Here is a 16,059-nt window from a genome sequence, read left to right on the forward strand (position 1 = left end):
GTTATGGTAGAATAAATTAGTCTTGTGTTTTCATAGCAGAAGAGAATGATGAATGTAGAATTCCTTTATCTTAAAGTACAATTAGTAAAAACATTCTTCCTATTTATGGATCTTTGAACCTTAAATAATAATTGTATTACGCCCAACCGGCATGGCTCAGTGGTTGAGCATTGACCTATGATCCAGGAGATTGTGGTTCAATTCTGGGTCAGGGCACATGCCCAGTTTGCGGGCTCGATCCTCAGCAGAGGGCATGCAGGAGGCAGGCGATCAATGACTCTCTCTCATCATTGATGTTTCTCTCTCTCTCTCTCCCTCTCCCTTCCTGTCTCTGAAATCAATAAAGATATATTTTTAAAAATAATAATAATAATAATTGTATTTCAATTCTTGATATTTTGTTGTGATGGCCTAGAAACACAATATATCTTCTTTACCCTAATAGGGCCATCAAGAGCAAGAGGGAGAACCCTCAGGATCATTTGTTCTGGAAAGACAACAAGATACATCTCTTTCTGAGGTAGGCCTAGTAGTCTCTTAAAAGACATCTACTGGTTATTTTTACATTGTTTTACTGTTTAAAATCTCCATACTGTAAATGAAACTTTATAATTTACCAAGTTGTTTTCTAACTCTGCTCACTCCCTTTTTACTAAACTTTGATTTTTTTTGGTCATTTATTTTTTGTTTTTTAAATCAGCTCATGTTCTCATGAGTTGTTTTAAATCAGCTCAGTGTACCATCTGTATAGATGACAGATGTTTGTTTCTATAGATCTAACGCTACTGTAGCGTAGTAGAAAACATCAATTACACAATCTAATTATGTCTGTTTTGCAGCTTATTATTCCCATTGGGATTCATCATACTGCACAGAGTTCCAACATTTTTATTTATGAAAATATTTATATCCGTAAGCCATGCTGTGTTGGAATTTACTTTTGATTTTTATGATTTAAGCAAAAATTTTTAAAAAGACATTAAGAACAATTGTGGTTTCTCATACTTTGAAAAATATTTTTCCCTTTTTATTTTCTTCCTCTTCCCCTTCTTCTGGTTCTTTGGCTACTCCTTTGAGAGAAATGTGGTGATTTTAATTCTTAATGTTTCTAAATAAGATGAGGGATCTAATACCGACAATGGCTTTTACTCCAAAATATGTTCATTTATTAATGGTTGTGGTATATATAGGTATATATACATTTCAGATGTACTTCTATAGGATAACCCTAGAAATATCTTAACTGGTCTTGAAAGAAAATAAAATTTTCTCCCTCCTCTAATCAAAATCAAACTAATTCTGAATATGAAAATAAAGACCTTAGATGAAGCAAAAGTATCACATTTATCGAAATCAAAATGATAGGAGAAAGACACAGACATGGCCAATTTGACTTTGACCTTCAACTAATGACACCTTAGGTAGAATGCTCTCATAGCCAGGAATGTCTTGGAAATATGTAGTTAATTTGTGACATGGAACTATTTAATTATATGTGAATTATTCCATCATCTACTTCCATTGAGCAGTTTGCCAGGGAATTGGGGTTACTTCAGCCTTTAAGGAAGAAATGAAATTTCATATTATGGACTCTGGGGATGAAGCCAGTGGGTATGGATTTTCTTTTCTGGTTCTTGAGATAGTCATGGTTATGGATTGCAGGGTGATGGCTAAGGCCCTCCCATACCCCCCTACTGTTTTTCTGAGCCAACAAAAGAGTTCTGTTAAAAGCATTGACCTAGGCACCAGGAGGCCCTGGTTTGATTCCCATCAGAGCACATGCTAGGTTACGGGCTCAATCCCCAGCGGGGGGCGTGCAGGAGGTAGCCAATTGCTGTTGATGTCAATATTTCTATCTCTCCCTCTCCCTTCCTCTTTCTCTAAAAAAAAATCAATAAAACATTTTTTAAAAATGTATACTGGTTGAAGGGAGGCAGTTAGGTTGAAAAGCAGTCTGTTTATTTAATGGTGACTTGGTGATGCAAATCTCAGTCCCATTGTATTATGTAGTATTGTTACTCATCCTATGAATTTAATAACACATTCTTCTTTGTAGGATTATCAAGGTGTTATAGACACTCCTATGGACTTCAGTACTGTGAAAGAAACTTTGGAAGCAGGAAACTATGGTAGTCCTCTGGAATTTTATAAGGATGTTCGCCAGATATTCAGCAACTCCAAAGCTTATACCTCTAACAAAAAATCAAGGGTATGTCAAACCTACATTAGGTGGATTAATCCTCTAAGCATTTAGTTATATATAGCAGACAGCTTTTTCTTTTACCAATTTTAAAATTGCTTAAAAAAAGTATACACAATTTTGACATTGCCACTGAAGTTTGGTTCTCAGTATTTCTCTGACAGTTTATTAGGCATTAGGCATGCATAAAGACACATTTAGCAGAGTCATTCTGGAATTAAGCACCTCTTTCTTTCTCCTACCTGCCTCATCTTTGCTCTTTATTAATATTTTCTATCTGCCAGAGGAAGGTCAAGGGGTGGAGAGCTAGTAATTTAAGTACCCTTTAATATGTCCAATAAATAATTTTATAAATAAAAGTGGTTAACAGTATTAATTTTTATAAAGTGTTTGGATTAGCTCTGAATATTTATGTTCTCTCTATTATAACAAATAGTGAACCATATTGGGAAGTTACAACTGTTTATTAATACATTTAGTACTTTCTCTATGTGTTGTCAGAACTTAAATATGTTGAGAACAAAAAAGTACTAATAATAATTTTTGTGTTTTATAATCACTGATATATGATTAACTTTTAAATAAGTTGCACAATAAGTATATAACTTGCCCACTTTCAACTCTTATAAAATGAATTTTCACCAATTTCTACAGGCATAATTTTTTCACATTTGATTTCTTTCCTATGCTTATACTTGCATGTGTTTATATATTCTTTAAACAGATTTTATACTTTGAAACCTTTTTAAAACATATTTTATGAGCCTTTTCCCATGTCATTATTACTCTTTGAAAACATAAGTTTTAATGTCTCCATAGTATTATATTGTGTGGTGGTTTTATGTTATTTCACAAGTGTCTGACTACTAGAGATTTAGGTTGTTCCTAGTTTTACACTTTACATGAATAAAGCTGTGGCTAACATATTTAACATGCTTGAACATAATTATTTTGTGTGTGCAATTCTCTGATATTTTGTTAGAATAAATTCCCAGAAGTTAAATTATTAGCCTAAGGATGTGTATATTTTTGAGATTTTTGATACCTATTACAAATTGTCTTTTAGAATTGTTCCAGTTAAAATAACCCACTGGCAATGTGTAGAAACATTTTCTTTCTACCCTTCCCAACAATGGATATTATCTTTTAAAAACCTTTATTAATTTTTGGTTAAAAATGGTATCTTGTTTTTAATTCTTCAGGAATAATTTTTCAAGTGTACGAAATAGCACATATATTTTGCATGAAAGGACGATGTTGATAATGGTCCAGGCATGTTTATGCCTTTTATTTTTTATATAAGTAAAGTAGTTGCTAAAACAAGACTAATTTCTACTTTTTCAGATCTATAGCATGACACTGAGGTTATCTGCCTTATTTGAAAGTCATATTAAAAATATCATCTCTGAATATAAGTCAGCAATCCAGAGTCAGAAGAGGAGAAGGCCACGGTACAGAAAACGTCTGAGAAGCAGCAGCAGTTCATTATCAAGTAGCAGAGCTCCTAGGTATATTACATTGATTTTATGTTTTCAAAGCGTTTTATGTATATGACCTCATTTCTTAAAGTTTATTGAATAGTTTGAGGGGATCCCAAGAGATTTTTTTTCTTTAAGAAATCTTGCAACTGTGTAAAGATGGAGGTGGTAACCCAAAGCATCGTTCATGTGGCTTTTGTTATACCAAAAACTTTTTATTTTAATGCTTTAAATTTAACTTTGTTATGTTACCAATTTGAAATATTTCGCTCAAATTATTGGTCATTTCTTTTTTGGCCACCTAAGCATTTTATATTGTACTGTCTATTATAATATGATGCTAAGAGAAAAATTTTTCATTGTTTCATATTTTTACTTGTAGTCCAAAAGGGAAACAGAAACAAATGAAGTTGCAGCCTAAAAATGACCAGAATACCTCAGTGTCTTATGCAAGGACCAGCTCTCCATTCTCGTCTCCTGGTAAATATGTCTTTTCTGTTTGGTGTTGTATATTTCAGTTTAATACTGATATTAAGGATATAGAATAAGCATGGTTTATAGTACAAAGAGCAATGGATTTCGATGTGGAAAAGTTGTGTTTTATTCCAAATTTTTTTCCCTAGCTGTGGGGTCCTAGGTTAGACATTAGGCCATAGATTAAGTAGTGTCTTCAAATTTTAAATGAAGGTGTAAAGACTAGATGAATTTTAAAGTTTCTTAGTTTTAAAAGTCTGTAATTTTATGATTTTAACATCTATTATATCTTAGAGTACTGTCTACAATATATTTGCCAATGTAAGAATCGAGGATTCATTATGTGTGGGAGTGTTTCCCTTGAACAAGTTTTTCTGACATTCCATCCTTGAAAGCTTAATGATGTCATAAAACATTTGTTCTCAAAATATTCATATTTCCTTCAACCAATGCACAATTTTGATGTTAGAGTAGAATAACTGAGTAAGATATAGTTTTAAAAACAACCTGTTTAATAACTTTACTGAAAACATGGTAATTATGTTAACATTACAACCTTTTTAAATGTAAGTTTCAGATGCTGCTGAAGGGCTTTCACTATATTTACTGGATGATGAGGTGGATGGACCATTTTCTTCATCAAGCTTCAGTGGGTATAGCCGAAGTGGAAATAGCCATGACCCAGGGAAAGCCAAATCATTTCGGAATCGAGTTTTGCCAATTAAACAAGGTAGGAAATAAATATGGACATGGTATTTTTTCTTTGGTACTTTATAATGGCAGATGAATTATTTAAAAGCTAGTGTATTTAGGTTGTAAAAATTATCATATCCTTATGAGTATTTTAATATTGTCAAATTTGACTCAGGCAGGGTTTCATATCTACAACTAGGAAAAGGCTATTAATAGATTTCCATCCAAACATTTTATTTAGTCTTTTAAAATAAAATGTAAAATGAATAGGGAGGAACAATTAAATGAAGAGCTCTTTCCCCAAGCACATAAAAACCAGACTATTAAATACATTTAGGATTATTCATATATTAAACCGTATTAATAAAAATGTCAAAAAAATTCCAAAATTATCTTTAAATAGGGCTCATTTTTAAAAAGCCTACCCCAATTTTTTAAAAAGGGTTTTGTTTGACAAATGAGCCTTCTTTTAGTGAACACCTACATCTACCACCTTCTGGTTTTCTAGTCACATATAACTTCCCTCGGGGCCTGTTGTCTCAATAATTCAATGGTTTTCAGACTGTTTTGCCTATTTCTCAGTAATCCACAGAGCTACTTCAGGAATTCTCAGAATAGCCTTCATCATTCAACCAGAGCAACTTACTATTTTTCACGTAATGAGCTTCCATATCACTTTTATTTGTAGAGGAATTTGCACTGATTAAAAAGAAATCACTGATCTAATAATTCATTATCAAGTGCATTTTTTTTCTTTTGCACCATGTCAGGGGACATCATTTATAAATACTTGAAGATTATTGTTATGTAGACTTTCTTCTTATACTGAGCCCTATGTTATGGATCTTGAACATGTTCAAAGAAACTTCTCATGTGTCTGTCTATTTGAAGTTTGTGAAGAATATTTACTATGTTTTTATAAATATATTAGAGTTTATATATTTATTTTATATAAATTTTCTTTTTAGGGAGGCTTAGCTCCAAATTCTTCTTTTAATTTATCTTTGTTGTTGAAAGTATTACAGATGTCCCCTTTTATCCCTCCATTGAACCCCTCTGCCCCCTCCCCAGGCCTTCATCTCACTGTCGTCTGTGTCCCTGAGTTATGCATATGTGCATATAAGTTCAACTCCCCCTCCCCCCCCCGCCCACTTCCCTCTGAAATACAGTCTGTTGCATGCTTCAATGTCTCTGGGCCTATTTTGTTTGTCAGTTTATTTTGATTAGCTTCTTCTTAAAGAAGATCCTTCAATATTTCATGTAATACTGGTCTGGTGGTGAACTCCTTTGGCTTTTTCTTGTCTGTGAAGCTCTTTATCTGACCTTCAATTCTAAATGATAGCTTTTGAGCCAGTGCACCTAGTAGTCAGCTTCAGACCACACCAGATTACAACCCTACCATGTTCACAAGTGACACACTCAAGGGGTGGACTCGGTGAACACCGAAGCCCCTTTCAGGCAAATCCTGCTCCATAGGGGTGTCTCCTGCACAGCAGCTCTTTGGCTGTAATTGCAGCTGGTCCTCACAGCTGATTGGCCTGGGGGTCAGTCCCTCCCAGTGATGCCAACAGCAATCAAGGCTCAACTACAACAGGTCAGAGCACACAGCCCACACAGGGGAGCACCTAGAAGGCCCAGCTCAAGGTGACTGGGGAAGCTGAGCCACTGGGCCCTACAGGACACCTACTACACAAAGCCACTCTACCAATTCCAGGAGACATAGCAGCTCTACCTATTTTATATAAATTTTGCTGAAAGATTAAGTAGTTTATCCATTGTCATTGAAGCTTCCAATAACTGAAAAATAGACATTCTAAAGATATGTTTTATATTGGTTACGTGAGAAATATTGTTACATATCTGATTATTTTAAGAAGTTATTGCATTTATTGTCCCCAATTTTGATCTTTACTCTGTCTTCTGCTCCAGCTGCATGTTGCATATTTACAACACTTTCTTCTTGTTTTGCCCGTTCCTTCATTATCAAGCTTTTAGAAAGTGTAGCTGATACTTCCTGCCTGTTTTCTTTTCATCTAAACTTTCCTTTATCCTTTATCGTCTAGCTTCTGTCCCCACCACTCTACAAAAGTTGTCTTCTCCAGATTCATCACCAACCAAGTATCATTTTCTTAGTCCCTATCTCCTTGATCTGTCTGTATCATTACATGCTACTGACTACCTCCTCTAGGAACTCTACTGTGTGACTTCTATAGTACTGCTTCTCTTATATCTGTTTCTCCTGTATTAATATATTCTCTGTTTCTTTTTGTTTGTTTTTGTTGTTGTTTTTTGTCTTATACAACTAAAGGAATCTAATTGCTACATCAGTCTTCTTTATGCTGATGACTCTCCAAATTCATATCTAGCCCTAATTTTTCTATTCTACCAGTCTCATTTCCAAGTGCTTCCTAAAAATATTTCTGTTTTGGTGCTTCTTACTCATCATTCTCAAGCTCTCTTCTTCTTCTGCACTCACTATTTTAGTTGATGGCACCACCATCTTCCTAGTCATTCAATTTAAAATTTTATAGTATTCTTTGACTCTCCTTTTACTCCTCATATCTAGTCAGTTACTAAGTTTTGTGAATTCTACAACTCTTTAATACCACTTAAATCTCTTATCTACAGTTTCTGTTGCTATCACCTAGTATATTAGTCAGCGTGGGCTGTCACAACAAGACACCACAGACTAGGTGGCTTAAACAACAGTTACTTATTTTTAGCAGCTTCATTGATATATCATTGACATAAATATGTACGTATTTAAAGTATACAACTGGACATTTCAATATGCTCATACATTGTGAAATGGTCACCACAATCAAACTAATTAACATACCTGTCACCTCTACATGATTACTGTGTGTTGAGAAGATTTAAGATCTATCCTCCTAGCAGATTTCAAGTATGCAGTACAGTATTGTTAACTATAGTCATCATGCTGTACATTAGATATCTAGAACTTATTCATCCTGAATAACTGAATCTTTGTTCCCTTTGACCAACACCTCCCCATTTCCCCTCCCCCAGCCCATGGCAACCACCATCGTACTCTGTGCTTCTATGAGCTTAACTGCAAGGATATGTTATGAGAACGTGTCTTTGGCTGATTTTGTCATGTGGACATCATAGAGTTTACTTACACAAACCTAGATAGTGTAGCCTACTACACACCTAGGCTATATGGCATAGGCTACAAGCCTGTACAGCATGCTACTGTACAAGAGAAAAACAACACAAGAGAAAATGATGCAATCAAGAGACACGGTGAACATGGGATGTGTAAGGCTGCTGCTGGCTTACCATGGCATATGGTTTTACAGCAAACTTTTTTTTGAGTACAAAGAGTACACTATAAAATAATTAAAAGCATAGTATAGTAAATACATAAACCAGTAACATAGTCATTTATTATCATTGTCAAGTATTATGTACTATACATAATTGTATGTGCTACACTTTGATATGACTGGCAACGCAGTAGGTTTCTTTACACCAGCATCACCACAAACACAGTAGTAATGTGTTGCACTATGGCATTACTATGGCTTTGATGTCAGTAAGCAATAGATAACAATTTTTCAGCTCCATTACAATCTTATGGGACCACCATTATATATGCAGTCTGTCATTGACCAAAACATCATTATACTGCACATGACTGTATTTTAGATTACCATATAAGTGACATTATACATTAGTTCTTTCTCTGTGTCTTGCTTATTTTGTTTAGTTAGCATAATGTCTTCCAACTTCATCATTGTTGTCACAAATGACAAGATTTTCTTCTTTTATAAAGCTGAATAATTCATTTTTTATATATATCTATTTTTAATATATATGTTATATATATGTTATTGTCATATCTTGGCTATTGTGAATAATGCTGCAATGAACAAGGGAGTACAGATTTCTTCAAGATCCTGATTTAAATTCCTTTAAATATATACACAGAAATGGAATTGGTGTGTTATATGGTAGTTCTCTTTTTAATTTTTTGAGGAACCTCCACACTGATTTTCATAATGGCTGTACTAATTTGCATTCTCACCAAATGTGTGCAGGGGGTACCTTTTTGCCACATCCTTGCCAATACTTGTTATCTTTTATTTTTTTTATACTAGCCATCGTAACAGATATGAGGTGATACCTCATTTTGGTTTTGATTTGCATTTTCCTGATATTAAAGATGTTAAGTACCTTTTCATACACTTAAAAGAGACATTTATTTTCTCACAGTTCTGGAGGCTCCAAGTCCAAGATCAAGGTGCCAGTAGGGTTGGTGTCTATTGAGGGCTATCTTCCTGGCTTGCTGATGGCTATCTTCTTGCTGTGTCCTTATGTGACTTTTTCTCTGTGCATCCACAGACAGGAAGAGAGAGAACAAGCATTGCTCTCTCTTCTTTTTATAAGGACACCATTCCTAATTCATTAGGGCCCACCCTTGTCACTTCACTTTAATTAAAAACTTCCTTAAAGGCCCTATCTACAAATAAAGTCACATGGGGGTTAGGGCTTTGCTTCAATATCTGTAATTTGGAGGTAATGTAATTTGAGCCATAGCACCAAGACTATTAGACTGATTTTGTAACTTTGGTTACCATCCAACTCTAAGCATTTATTTTTCCACTATTTCCAGTATACTCTCCTGTTTTCCTCCTATGTTATTGGCTATTCTTCCCAGTTATCTTTGCCTGTTCTTTATCTTTAAATTTCAAAATATTCCAAGTCTCAGTCTTCAGCTGCCTTGCTTTACTTGCTTTCTCAATGAGCTCTCTCAGTTCTCTTGACAGTAAATGTCATCTCTTCGCTGAAAATTTCAAAAATTATATCTCTAGCTCTGTCCGAGTCCCCCCTGAGCCTCTAGACTGGTATATCCACCTGCTTTTTTTTCTTTTGCTTTTTTTTTAATGTCTTTACTTGTGTCTCTAGTAGTATTTAAAACTGGAATCTTTATTTCTCCACCAGCTTGCCCAAACCTAATTCCTTCTTTGGTTTCTCCAACTTAGCAAATGATCTCTACCATTCACCCAGTTGCAGGCTATAAAACCTAGTAGTTGACCTTCATTCTTTGCTTAACACCTGGCAGCTGTTCTCCTCACTTGGAACTATAAAAATAAAGGTTGGTTCTGGGGGCACCGCTAGAAGGAAATATTCCAAATACAATCATTTCTCAACATCTCTGTTGTTAATTCCTCACCATGTGTTACCTACACTATTGCAATGGACTCCCAACTTATCTCTGCTTCCGGTCTTCCCCTTCTGTAATCTGTTCTCTATACAGCAACCATAGCACTCTTTTATTTTTTTAAATCTTCACCTGAGGTTATCTTTTTATTGATTTTAGAGAGTGAAAAGGAGAGAGAGAGAGAGAGAGAGAAACATCGATCAGTTGCCTCCCGCATGCCCCCCATCCAGAAATCAAACTCTCAACTTTTCTGTGTACAGGATTATGCTACAACCAACTGAGCCACACCGACCAGGGCCCATAGCACCCTTTTAAAAATGTAAATCAGCCCAGCTGTGTGTGGCTCAGTGGTTGAGTGTCGACCTAGGATCCAGGCAATCGGGGTTCGATTCCCGGTCAGGGCACATGCCCGGGTTGCGGGCTCGATCCCCAGCAGGGGGCGTGCAGGAGGCAGCCGATCAATGACTCATCATTGATGTTTCTATATTTCTCTCTCTCCCTCTTCCTTCCTCTCTCTGAAATCAATAAAGATATACTTAAAAAAATAAAAATTAAAAAAATTAAAAAATAAAAATAAAAATGTAAATCAGATCCTGTCATTCTTCAGCTGTAAAACCCTTCACTGGCAGTCATCTCCCATTACTTGGTTTTTCTCTTCCACTCTAGTTACACTGGGTTTCTGTATCCTCTGATGCAATGTTCTTTCCCCAGATCTAACTTCATTCAGTTCTTTTCTTAGATATTACCTCTGCAGAAAAGTCTTTCCTATATAAAATACCCCTCAAACATACATTCAAACTCTATTTTTACCCTCTTTTATTTATAACATGTATTATTTCTTAAAATTATTTAATTGTTTAGCAAGCTTTCCCTGCTAAAATATAAATCCAAAGAGCAAGAACTTTGTCTTATAATTGCCATATTTCAAGCTCCAAGCAATGCCTGGACTGTAGCAGATAATCAGTAAATATTTATTCAGTGAATGAATGAAATTACTCTGATACATGTTCCCAGATAGTTCTTTCTAGAGTTTAAGCCCTTAAAATTTCTGCCCAGCTCCCTCACCGCTCATCTCCCTCCACAATTCCCCCTCACAAAAAGCAATCAGACAAAAATCAGAACTTTAGTATCTTCCATTTCCAACAGATTTAAATTCATATTCCAACCCTCCATGATTTTACCCCATCTATCTTTGGGTATAAATATTTTTATAGACTGTTTATGTTACTTTTGAACCTAAATAACCATCTTACCAATGTCAAAACTTAACTTTAAATAATCATTCATCTTGATTTAGATCACTCCCTTGATGGACCCCTTACAAATGGTGATGGCAGAGAGCCCCGGACAGGAATCAAGAGAAAACTACTTAGTGCATCGGAAGATGAAAGCATGGGAAGAGAAGACAAAGAGAAAAAAGAAACAAAAGAGAAATCACATTCATCCTCCTCAGAGAGTGGAGAGTTAGGATCCAGTTTAAGTTCTGAAAGTACCTGCGGTTCTGATTCTGATTCTGAATCAACTTCCAGAACAGATCAAGATTATGTAGATGGAGACCATGACTATAGCAAGTTCATACAAACCAGGCCTAAAAGAAAACTCAGAAAGCAATATGCCAATGGAAAAAGAAACTGGAAGATGAGGGGCACAGGAGGAAGGGGCAGATGGGGGAGATGGGGAAGATGGAGTAGAGGAGGCAGAGGAAGAGGAGGCAGGGGACGAGGGGGTCGAGGAAGAGGTGGAGGTGGCACCAGAGGGAGAGGGAGAGGGAGAGGAGGAAGAGGTGCTTCTAGAGGAGCCACCAGAGCCAAACGTGCACGTATTGCAGATGATGAATTTGATACCATGTTTTCAGGACGTTTCAGTAGACTTCCTCGAATTAAAACAAGAAACCAAGGCAGGAGAACTGTTTTATATAATGATGATTCTGATAATGACAATTTTGTGTCCACTGAAGATCCTCTGAATCTTGGTACATCCAGATCAGGCAGAGTGCGTAAAATGACAGAAAAAGCCAGGGTTAGCCATCTCATGGGATGGAATTATTAACAGTTAAGAAATTTAGAATAATTTAAAAAATTCAATGGCCTTCTACTGCAGGGAATTTACCAGGAAATCTACAAAGCAAGTTGTGTGGGAACTTATGCTTCCTTTCACATTGGTGCTTTTCCATTATGCCAGTACACATTTGTTTCAAGACTTTTGATCTCCACACTTCATTTGTTCAAACAAGCCTTACTCATTAGGCCTTAAATTAAAAAAAAAATTCTGCCCGCACACACACACACACACACACACACACACCACAGACACACTACAGATTTACTACGTTAAAGGAGCATTCAGCTTCTTAAGAGTAGCATGACATTTTTATCTCAATAGAATATCCCTCTTTTGCTTTTGTATCACAGAAGTATAGCACCTTCTTACAGAGTTTTATATAGTTTTTTTTTTCCATTTTGATTCCTGTACCCAGTAATAATAACTTTTGCACAATACACCAATCCTAAAGGCAGCTATTAAATGTTTACAGTTTCTATATTGTAAGAACGATCTGGATTATTTTACTCTTCCCAGGCCAAACTTTCAATAATTGTACTGAACTGAAGTATATATTTATACTACAGTTTTTTTTGGGGGGTGGGGGGAATCTTGATATGCTTTTCATTGATTTGCTTAATTCATGTTAAAGGTGAGAAAGGGTTGGTGCCTTGTAAATATGTAGCAAATCGTTGTGGTGTGTTCTGATGTGTACATTAACTTTATTAAAAAAGAATACTTGAGGTATCAATCTAGATAAGGTGCCAAATGCAAAGGTTTCTTGCATCCATTTTCTTTTTCCTATTATATTTTATTGCATTAATAGCACTTGTGTAGCTTAAAGAATAACTTAAACATTTGAAAAATCCTCATCCACAAAAAATAACTTCTTTGAATAGTAGCTCAGCTACCTCTATTAACTACAACTACTGGAAACATTAAGGAAAATAGATACTGTTATTCATTACTGACTAAAGAAAAATAGAACAAGCTTGGTGAGAATAAATATTCATAAGTTATAAGCTGAGAGGTTGTTAATAATCATTTTGGCTCTCAAATTAATGGTTGTAATTAACAAACTTGTATAAGTATAGTATGCTCTATATTAGACTTTTCTTAGAACATATTTATGTAAGTAGACTTGGGTGAGTGCTTATATATCTCTGCTACCCCTTACTATGTAACAGTTATGAGTGATTGGTTTTCATTTGAATTTCAGAATGTAACAAAACACCTAATTTGAGTTGGAATGTTTTGGCTAGCTAATATTTTGAATCAAAATACATAGGTTCTGCTCATACCATTCCAAAAGGTTCTTTTGTTATAATCTTTCAGAAAAGAGCCTCATTGCACTGCACACTGATATTTTGAGTTATTATTTTATAGATTAAAAACATTTTTCAACCCTTACGGTCTTGTTTACAGCAGTAGAGTGTACATGGTTCCATAAGTGAGCTTGAGTTCCAAGATCAGTTTTATTCCTCAAAATTGAGAGATTGCAAATTTGCTAATTTGTTAGATACTTAGATTTTTGAGGTGGGAGGGAATATATTGATCTCTGTTTTTGTAACAGCAGATTTGTTGTGCTTAGATCAGATTTGTGGGATAAACAAAACTTCTTAATGTATGCCTAGTAATTCCAGGATATTTAAGCTAATGTGTTTGTCTCATGCTTTCAATCATTTCATGCATCTGAAAAATCCTAAGTGCAGAGGAAGGAGTACACACATAACTTTGCTTTTTTGGTTGGGTCAGGTGGGGGTTATTCTTGGACTAACATCTTTAAGCAATTTTCACTTGCAGTAGTAATGTTCAGGCTTTAAGAAAGTATTCTTGTGAATTGTTAATGGCACTAAATTCTGTTACTGGAGAGTCGATCAAGCTGATTTTTTTTTTTTTTTTTGTAGTCATTTTTTCACTAAACCAAAACTACTGGTTGTAACTCAACTGCCACTTTTAACCATAGTATAGATTAAAAAATGTTCATATTTGAAACTCTACATTTAATTTTTGTTAGGATGTGCTATTTTAGTTATTCATCTCTTGGGCATTTAGACTAAATTTGTGCCTATGTTTTCCTGGAATCAATAACATTTTGGCCTACCCTAATCAAAGTAACAGTTACTTAAATTCATGGATATACCCAAATGAGTATCATGCGTATCGTTTTAGTGTGAAATATTTGTTGACATTCTTCTATGAAGAGCTGACCTCTTGAAATGTAGAAGAATTGCCATTTGTGTGATTTTAGCTGTCTGAAGCTTTATTTATAATTTATTTTGAAAAATAAAATTGCCACATTTATTCCCCAAATGTCAAGATTTTCTAGGTTTAAATAATTAGAATAACAAGGCTAAAGACATTTTAAGCATATTTTATATGTAGTGAAATACTGTGAAAATACTAGTGACAGCATTTTGCTGTAATGTTGATTTCAGTAATTAAGATTTAAAGAGTTAGTCACCAGGGTGTGTTAGATGAGCATAGTTATCATTTATTACAAAACAAACAGATCATTTCTGTTTGCATGCAAATTATTTTAATAATTGTGAAAATAAAAGTTTGGAAGATGTATTTTTACTTTTATATCTGGACTTTCCCCCACCCCAATTTATACTTTGTTCTTTTGTAACGCTGCCTCCTGTGAATGTGATGTAATTTGTATCACATTGAATATTTTATCGCTTTAATTTTTTAGAAGTCCTTTAGACCTAAATAAGATCTGGGTTCAGCCATAGAAAAGCAAGTAGGAAATGAGCTAAGAATGTTGAAAAGTCTAAATCTTAAATGCATTGCTAAGAAAAAAGCCACTGTTATATTTAGGTTCATGAGAGCATAAAGATAGATGTATAAGCCTAATCCTATGCTAGATATTAATAGTGAACTGTAAGATTTCTCATGAATGCTAATAATGTTTTAATTCCCAGCTTGAAGATCTTAGCATGTATATATGTTTATGAAAACTGAATTTTGTGTTTTTTCTATGGCTTGCTTTGTGTATCTCTTCCAGCAATCAGATGCTCTCCAAAACATTCACTAGCCTGTTAGCCTAGTAACTAAATTTGTTTGTGTGTGCGTGCGTGCGCGTGTATGTATGTAGATTTTTTTTTCCAACTTGGCACACTTTATCTCAGACATAAAAAAGAATATTTCGTAAGGAAGACAGCCGTATTCACTGTCTACTAATTCTTTGCCTCTGTTGTAAAGTGCTTAGCTTTATCACTCATTTCATTATACCTTCTAGATAAACAATCTAGGTTTTGTTCTGTACATGTGTCCTTCTATATTTTTAATTTGCTCTTTCGCTTGTTTCTTGTTTATTTCCCTTACCAGAGATCAGGCTTGTGCTAGAATTCTTCCATGTAGCACTTTACTTTCTCCCAGAGTAAAATTCATAAATCTCATTCGTACAACTGTGTGCTCAGATATCTAACTCAGCTTTCCAATAATTTGAAATAAATGAGTGATTTATCTTTTTTTGCTGTTTTCTTTTTTTTTTTTTGTAATCCTATAGGTTGTCATCAGACAATAACAATTATTTAAAGAGAAAGATGTGAATGCCACTTCTTTTTGATAAAAACTTTTTTGAGCATTTTTCAAAGTTTGTATGTTCATGGTAGTGATAAATTAAACACCTTATATTAAACACACATATATCTTGGAAATTATTTTATGCACATTTACCAACTGGTACTTTAAAGTTGGAATTTTCACATTCACAAAAAGGAGATTTAAATCCTGTGTAACTTTTAGTATACTTTGATGTCCAGCCTTTTAGTTCTGGGGAAAGGAATGAAACTTTTGACATTTAAAGTTCATTGTTTTAAATGTTAACCCCATCCCCAACATTTTTGTGGTACATGAGGCTATGTGAAAGTTCTGTTGAAAATAGAATATTCTAAGATCACTTTTAAGGCTTGTTTTAAAAATTAGTATGAAAATATTTTCATGCTTTTTTGCTTTTCACCTCTTAGTAAAGTTTCTTT

At 34.6% G+C, this 16,059-nt stretch overlaps 1 protein-coding gene across 1 annotated transcript in view; it reads left to right on the top strand.

Annotated features, from left to right (window-relative positions):
* Positions 1–15,550, top strand: part of BRWD3 (bromodomain and WD repeat domain containing 3) — a 132,085-nt gene extending 116,535 nt beyond the window's left edge. Inside the window, exons 36-41 of the mRNA XM_016205128.2 lie at positions 446–520; positions 2,057–2,209; positions 3,545–3,708; positions 4,061–4,158; positions 4,724–4,882; positions 11,331–15,550. Coding sequence (XP_016060614.1) covers positions 446–520; positions 2,057–2,209; positions 3,545–3,708; positions 4,061–4,158; positions 4,724–4,882; positions 11,331–12,082 — 1,401 coding nt within the window. The 3' untranslated portion in view covers positions 12,083–15,550. The remainder of the gene's footprint in view (positions 1–445; positions 521–2,056; positions 2,210–3,544; positions 3,709–4,060; positions 4,159–4,723; positions 4,883–11,330) is intronic.
* The last annotated feature ends 509 nt before the right edge of the window (positions 15,551–16,059 follow it).

This window comes from Miniopterus natalensis, chromosome X (assembly GCF_054644295.1).
Source record: "Miniopterus natalensis isolate mMinNat1 chromosome X, mMinNat1.hap1, whole genome shotgun sequence".
Classification (NCBI taxonomy): Eukaryota; Metazoa; Chordata; class Mammalia; order Chiroptera; family Miniopteridae; genus Miniopterus; species Miniopterus natalensis.